This window comes from Vidua chalybeata, chromosome 19 (genome assembly GCF_026979565.1).
Source record: "Vidua chalybeata isolate OUT-0048 chromosome 19, bVidCha1 merged haplotype, whole genome shotgun sequence".
NCBI lineage: Eukaryota > Metazoa > Chordata > Aves > Passeriformes > Viduidae > Vidua > Vidua chalybeata.
In genome coordinates this window covers 7,061,512-7,069,357 of record NC_071548.1, presented here as the reverse complement: position 1 = coordinate 7,069,357, position 7,846 = coordinate 7,061,512, and the positions used below count along the sequence as shown (strand labels likewise).

Genomic DNA, 7,846 nt, shown 5'->3' with positions numbered 1-7,846 from the left:
GTTACCTGCAAGGTTCTTTCGCTGGTTAATAAAGAAGTAAAAAAAACCTGCTCCCCTGCAGCCGGAGTGGAGCTGGGCACCGGCACCAGTGGGAGCAGCTGCCCCGGGACACGCAGTGAGCGGGGCCCGTCCGTGCTCCCCCGGGGCCGGCAGCCCCACAGCTCACCCGTGTCCTCCCCGCATTTCCCCGGGGCTTCCCTGCTCCACGCGGCACCGACCCACGGGGCTGCCCCCGGCCGCTGCTCCCGCACCGCGGCCGGGCACCCGCAGCCCCAGGAGCCCGGCACGGACACCCGGGGGGCACCCACGGGGCATCCTGCCCCCGCCACCGCACACAACCCCGCACGCACCTGTACGTGCACACCGGAGCGTGCACAGCCCGCACACCGGAGCGTGCACACGCACAGCCTGCACACCCACCGCATCCACCCCGCACATCCCCGCAGCCCATCCCTGCACAGCCTCCTCTGCCCACGCGCCGCCCACGCGCGCTCCCGCCCGCGGACACACGGACACAGGCGGACACACGGACGCAGGCGGACACACGGACGCGCTCTCACGCTCACAGAATCACCACCGCACGCTCTCGCACGCACTCACGCCGCGCTCCCACGCGGGGCCCCCCCCTCCGCCGCGGGCCGGGATTCCGCGCTCCGTGACGCCCCGCGCGGCCCCGCCCGGCCGCGATAAAAGCGGCGGCGCCGCAGCGGAGCCGGAGCCGGCCCGGAGCGAGCGGAGCCGAGCGGAGCCATGGCCGCGGGGCCGCCCGGCAGCCGCCGCCTCCTGCCGCTGCTGCTGCTGCTGGGGCCGGCGCTGGGGCCGGCGCTCGGCCAGGGCCTGGGGCAGACGCGCTTCATCTGCACCTCGGTGCCGCTGGACGGGGACGTGTGCGCGGCCTCGGCGCTGGGCACCGGCTCGGCCGAGGAGCTGAAGGGCACCGTGCTGCAGCTGCGGGAGACGGTGCTGCAGCAGAAGGAGACCATCATGAACCAGAAGGAGACGATCCGCGAGCTCACGGCCAAGCTGGGCCGCTGCGAGAGCCAGAGCGTGCTGGAGCTGCCCGGCGAGGGAAAGGGCAGGAAGGGCTTTTCCAAGAACACCATGGGCGACCTGTCGCGGCCGGCCGCCGCCGAGACCCTCAGCCAGCTGGGGCAGACGCTGCAGTCCCTGAAAACCCGGTTGGAGAACCTGGAGGTACGCGAGGAGAGCCGGGGAGCCGCGCAGCCGGGCACCGGCAGACACGGGCAGCCGGGGCGCCCGCGCATCCCAGCGCGGGGAGCGCGGAGCCGGGCACCGGGCAACCCGCGGAGCCGGGCACCGGGAGCCGCCTCCCGCTGCTAACAGCCCGCTCCTCTGCTCGCCCCTTGCAGCAGTTCAGCAGGATGAACTCCTCCAGCCAGACCAACAACCTGAAGGACATCCTGCAGAACAAGATCGATGACCTGGAGAAGCAGGTGCTGTCGCGGGTGAACAGCCTGGAGGAGGGCAAGCTCAGCCCCCGCAACGAGTCCGAGGAGCGCGGCAAGATCGAGAGCACGCTCACCTCGCTGCACCAGCGCATCAGCGACCTGGAGAAAGGTACCGGGCGCTGCCCACCCCCGCCCGCCCGCCGCGGGACCCCCGGGCCGGCTCCCGGAGCTCCCCCGCCGCTGGGGACCGGGCGCTGCCGGACGATGCGGAGCCGCTCCCGCGGGCGGATCTGCCGAGCCCGTCCCGTTGCCCTCCCCGGGAGCGGTCCCTCTCCCCCAGCTTGGCTTTCCCCGTGGCAGGGGTCGGGACTGGCTGATCGTTAAGGTCCCTCCCTGGCCAAACCCTTGCTCGGCGGTTCCTGAGGCGGCCGGTGCCCGCGGGCTCCGCGCCGGGGATGCTCCGGGCGCTGCCCGCCCCGGGGATTAGGGAGCCGCGCGGCGCCGGAGGGATTTGCTCCTCGCTGCCATCTCAAGGCCCGTTACATAACGGGGTGGGGAGGGGGGGAACCCCCAAAGGGGCAGAAAGGGGGCCCGGCAGGAGCCCACCGCCCCCGCGCTCCCACAGGCCAGAAGGACAACCGGCCCCCGGACAGGTTCCAGCTCACCTTCCCCCTGCGCACCAACTACATGTACGCCAAGGTGAAGAAGAGCCTGCCCGAGATGTACGCCTTCAGCATCTGCATGTGGATCAAATCCAGCGCCTCCCCCGGCATGGGCACCCCCTTCTCCTACGCCGTGCCCGGGCAGGCCAACGAGCTGGTGCTCATCGAGTGGGGCAACAACCCCATGGAGATCCTCATCAATGACAAGGTACGGCCCCGGGGCGCGGGGAGGGTGCTGGGCTGGGGGTGGGGGCAGCCTGGGGGACCCCCGTGCGTACCACCCCGACCCGCTGCCCGCAGGTGGCCAAGCTGCCCTTTGCCATCAACGACGGCAAGTGGCACCACATCTGTGTCACCTGGACCACGCGGGACGGCGTGTGGGAAGCCTACCAGGACGGCACACAGACGGGCAACGGCGAGAACCTGGCCCCCTACCACCCCATCAAGCCCCAGGGCGTCCTGGTCCTGGGCCAGGAGCAGGTAAGGGCCGGGGGCAGCCGCGGGGTCCCTGCTCGGCCGGTGCCCCCGGGGGACGGACGGGGCCAGCCGGCCCCGGTGCCCCCCGGTGACCGCGGCTCCTCCCGCAGGACACGCTGGGCGGAGGCTTCGACGCCACGCAGGCCTTCGTGGGGGAGCTGGCCCACTTCAACGTGTGGGACCGCAAGCTGAGCCGGGGGAGGTGTACGGCCTGGCCACCTGCAGCTCCAAGGCCCTCGCGGGCAACGTCATCGCCTGGGCTGAGGCCAACATCGACATCTACGGCGGGGCCACCAAGTGGACTTTCGAGGCCTGTCGCCAGCTCAACTAGGGCCACGGACAAGCGAGAGAAACCTCCTCAGCGGGTTCTTTTTTTTTTCTTTTTTTTTTTTTTCCTCCTTTTTTTGCGCAAAAAAAAAAAAAACCAACCGAGAACGAAGCCACCCGACTAGTCCCGGGCGCAGGGATGCCCCGGCAGCGGGGCGCCCGCCCCCGGAGCCCCACGGCCCTCCGGTTTCTGTCTTGCCAACGTCCTTCAACGCCTGCGTGCCTTGGCCTGGCGCGGCTGCGCCCCCCCCGCCGCCCCCCGGCCCGGCCCCCGCTTCGCCGCCGCTTTCCGTGGGCACCGGCGCCTGACAAGGCTGCGGGGCCCGGCCCAGAGCCCCCTCGGGGCTCCTCTCTGTCCAGCCTGAACCCCCCCCCCGGGAGGATGGTGCCCCCAGAGCTGGGGAGAGTTGCAGCATCCCCCCCCCGCCGCCCCCCCCAGCTGCGCTCCAACAGCGGCTGGCAACTCCGAGCAGGGGCGACCCCTCAACGTTGCCAGCCCCGGGAGGAGCCGCCCCCCCCCTTCCCCCGGTGAGCCCCGCACCCCTCCCCGGCCGGCGCTGCTCCCGAGCACCACAGCCATAGCCCCGGGCTGCGGCGGGACCCCCGGCGGGACCCCCGGCCCCGCTCCCCGACCTGCCGCACTCAGGTACCCCCGGCCCCGCCGCCTGCAGCCCCCCGAGGCTCCTACGCGCCGTAGCTGGTGACAAATAGCCTTTACCGTCCCCTCCAGCCCAGCTCCCACTGACAGGTCTGAAGCCTTTCTGCTTTTGATAATACACTCTCTTGTTTCTCTTACTGTAAAGGGAAGTTTATTACCAATAAAAAAAAAAATAGGGTATTTTTATGAAGATAAGAAAAAAAAATATATATATAGAATTATCAGCGCTCCCTGAGAAAAAAAAAAAAAAAAAAAAGTGCTTTGAGATTCTGCAGGATAAAAAGAGATAAAGAAGCGTATTTTGAGATAACAGATGCATTTTGTATGGTTTCCTTTTCTAAACTCCTGATTTGTACTACAGATTGCAGAAATCACTCCCCAGGCCCCCTCCTGCCCCCCCAGGGCAGCCCTGGGCGGCAGCGGAGGATGAGGCAGAGAATTCACCCGGGGCTCCAGAGCCTCACGACCAACTCCAAAGATGCGGCAAAGAGACGGGCGGAGCGGAGGGGTCCGCGCGGGGCCGGGAGCTGCCCCCGGGCCGGGGCACGGAGCACGGAGCCCGCCCCGCCCCGGCTGCTCCGCGGGGCAGCAGCAGCAGCAGCGCCGGAGCGAGACCCCGCGCACGGCTCAGGGCAGCGGATCCTCGGCCGTGCTCTTGGTGCAAGAAAAAAAAAAAAAATCCCCGAACCATCGAGAGTTAATTTCAGTTCCTCCCAAGCCCCCCGTTCACGTCGGCGAGCACAGGCACAACCTGCTGAGAGCAACAACGAGACCATGGCACGGGTTTGACCTCCAGCCCCAGGTGCGTTGGATTTGCCAAAAAAACCACGAAAGGGTGTGATGTCAACGCAGTGTACATAGTGTACAGTAGGGGAGAGAATTAATGTATCTTAATTTGTCATTATTTTGCTAACCAAAGCTGTACATTTTTCCTACTCCTGGCTCTGTCTCCTTTGGGATTTGAAGGGGTTCTGACACCCCACGCATCCGGCCCGCATCGGCAGTTCTGACAATGCACTGTTTCTACGGATTCTCATGCTTTTTCCATTTTATTGCTGGGATTACATGAATTGTTGACTTTATTTTTACACAATAAAGCGTGAAGAAAGACACCGGCTTCTCTCACATGTGTCTGTTCCCCGAGCAGCCAGTGCTCAGCAGCTTGTCTTTTTCCACAGGAAGGTTTTGTGCCTGCATGAAGCAGAAATTTCTGCCCAGCTCCTCTTGGAGCTGGCTCAGGCACTCCCTGAGCCTCTCTGCCAGGCTCTCTCCTTCTCCTGTACCCTCAAACCACGTCTTTCCCTGCTTTATGTAACACGCCACACAAACTGATGTATTTTTTCCTCAAGCCACGGGCTGGAAGCTCCCTCTGGGTCCTGCCAGGCTGGTGCAGGGGACAGTGGCACCCCGGGGCTCTGCAGGAGATGCTCCCGGTGCGGGCATCCCCCAGGACCGGCTGCCTCCGCTCCCTCCCCGCGGCCCCGCCGCTCCCTCGGGAGCCGGGCTGGGCTCCAGGCGCAGTTCCTGGAAGGCAGCGCTCCCGGGGGCAATCTGAGCCTGTGGCTCACAGGGTGATGTGGCTGGAGGCCACTCGTGTGCCACAGACGGGGCCAGGCCAGCACAGCGTCCCCAGCACTGTCCCCGAGTGCTGCAGCCTCCCCCTGACCCACAGCGGCCGTGCCACACGAATTGCACCAAAGGTACAAAGGAGGAAAATCATCATTTGTTCCTTGTAGCCAGCCCAAACCGATCTCCCACACAGCCCCCCCGAAACGCCCCCCTCCCGCTGCAGCCGGGGACGGGAGAGCTGTGGATCCAGCCCGGGGCTCTGCCTCGGCACCAGCAGGACACGGGCCAGCAGCAGGGACACGGTGACAGCCCCGAGGGACGCGGCTGGGGGAGCTCAGCACAGCCCTCGCTGCTGCCACGGCTGCAGCCAGCGAGCCTCAGCTCCTGGGGGCTGGGGATGGCCACGGGGAGGGTCACGGCAATGGCCACAGGAGGGTCACAGCAATGGCCACGGGGAGGGTCACGGCAGTGGCCACAGGAGGGTCACAGCAATGGCCACGGGGAGGGTCACGGCAGTGGCCACAGGAGGGTCACAGCAATGGCCACGGGGAGGGTCACGGCAGTGGCCACAGGAGAGTCACAGCAATGGCCACGGGGAGGGTCACAGCAATGGCCACGGGGAGGGTCACGGCAGTGGCCACAGGAGGGTCACAGCAATGGCCACAGGAGGGTCACAGCAATGGCCACAGGGAGGGTCACTGAGGGTCCTGCAGCCTCTTGCGCTGCATCTTCCCAAGAACTTCCCCAGTCGCTGCAGCCTCTGGTAAAGGTGTCCCTGACTGGTCACCTGCCGCCTCCCACAGCTGCAGCTGCTCACAGCCACCCGGGGGTCCCGTCCTTCACCCAGCCCCTGCCGCCCCCACGGAGCCTCTCCTCCTCCAGAGCGGAGCGTTCGCTCCTGTGGCTGCTGCACTCCTTTCCAGGACGCCTCAAGCACAACCATTGGAATAAAAGGGAAGGGAGATGCTCCGAGCCAAACTGCAGGGCTGGGAACCAGGCGTGGTTTTAACACCAAAAGCCACAGACTGGAGCAGAGTGACAAGTGCTGGGCACCCTGGGGAGGGGACAGTTGGCATCAGGAATCTGCTGGGGGCAAGAGGAAAGGTGAGACATCGGAGCTGTCTCAGGGCACTTCAGTGAGCCCCACGGGGACAGCTGAGTGTGATGTGCCCCCCGTCCATCACCCGCAGCCAGAGAGGAGGCAGGGGACTGCCACGGCTGAGGGGGCAAGACAGGGTGGGCAGCGACACGGGCACAGGGGGCACTGAGGGGGTGCTGAGGAGAACGGTGCAACCACGAGCTCCCCCTTCCCCGGTTGCCCAGATCCCCCCAAGGGCAGGAGGGATTCAGAGCAGCGTCTCCCCAGGCTCAGGAAGGCAGCAGCGCTGCGGAGCCCCCCCGCACGCCCCTCCCGCTGCTCCCCAGCCCTCGCTGGCGACGCAGACACCGTCCCCCCCCCCCCGCCCCCAAAAGCCAGCTGCTCCAAGGACAGGCTCTCGGGCTCCGTGTCACTGGGAACAGCCCACATCCTCACCAGGGGATGCTATTTATACCCAGGGAAGGGCGGCAGCTCCTGCCTCGCTCTCAGCCCCCAGCCCTGAGCAGGGCCTTGGCCCGGGGGTGCTGCCACAGCACCCTCGACCCTCCCTCCCCGTGCCAAGGCGGCATCCCAGCGCCCACCCGCTGCTGCAGGACAGGGAACGACCAGGCAGAGGCTCGTGCTGCCCTGCAGAGCTGCAACAACAAAACGGCCCCAACAGGGGGGCTCGGTTTCTCCGGGGGTACCCTGTGGTGGAAGTGGGGCTGCCCCCCACGCCAAGGCCGTGCACGGCGGGGCCGGGAGCAGGTGGGATGTGATGTGATGTGGGAGGTGGCTGAGGGAGCTGCAGGAACTCCAGCGGGTAACGAGCCCCCGGCTCATCGCCTCCGGGCTTCCCGGGGCTGCGAGCGACCCTCGAACTCTTAGCCCCCCCCCCCCCCAAAGCCTGCGGGAATTGATGGGTGCAGTCAGCTCAGGCAGCGAGAAGAGGCAGAGCAGCCCCGGCCAGGGCCATCCCTGTCCCTCCCTGTCCCTGTCCCAGCTCACGCTGGTGCAGCTCCAGGCACGACCCGCAGCGGTGCCAGCTCCTGCGGGAGGGAGGGAGGATCCTGGGAGAGGTGAGGAGCAGCCCGGCCCATCAATCTCGCACCGTCCTGACACTTCACACCGCACCAGGAGCCGCCGCTCGGGTTTGGTGGCACCAGCCCTGCGGTGACAGCCAGCGCCGCGAGCGCTGGGATCAGGGAGCGCCTGCCCGCCCCAGCGCACAAATCCAGCAGCTTTTAGAGCGGCAGAGCAGATGGAGATCTTGGGCTGCGTGAGGACAGGCCCCAGGGCTCGGGAGATGGCTCAGAAATGCCCACGGGGGCGAGGGACAGTCCTTAAGGGCAGGACGCAGCTGGGATTTACAGCTCTGATCCGGCTCCTTTGAGACTCACGGCAGGGAAACGCCTGGCCGGGCCCTCCGCATCCTGCTGCCTCCTCTGCTCCCACCGCTCGGGACAGCTCCTCCGGGGGCTCCGAGGGGTGAGAGGAAGTGATGGGGAGAGGAAAACTGAAATATGCTGTGTTTTACAGCGAAACCCCCCCCCCGAAAAACGGAGACAGCGTGTCCTGAAACGGCCCTTTCCCACATCCCTGCCTGCACGGGAGCGCCTGGGGCCGCCTGCGAGCGGAGCTGCCTGCGGCACTGGGACCAGCAGCG

At 66.7% G+C, this 7,846-nt stretch overlaps 1 protein-coding gene across 1 annotated transcript; it reads left to right on the top strand.

The window, feature by feature from the left end:
- The first annotated feature begins 693 nt into the window (after positions 1 to 693).
- Positions 694 to 3,983, top strand: NPTX1 (neuronal pentraxin 1). Its single transcript, XM_053960656.1, is given in 7 exon segments — positions 694 to 1,194; positions 1,371 to 1,578; positions 2,035 to 2,279; positions 2,372 to 2,551; positions 2,659 to 2,737; positions 2,740 to 2,913; positions 3,895 to 3,983. Coding segments are annotated over 6 exon segments (1,296 nt in total). The 5' UTR covers positions 694 to 750; the 3' UTR covers positions 2,880 to 2,913; positions 3,895 to 3,983.
- Positions 3,984 to 7,846: the final 3,863 nt, after the last annotated feature.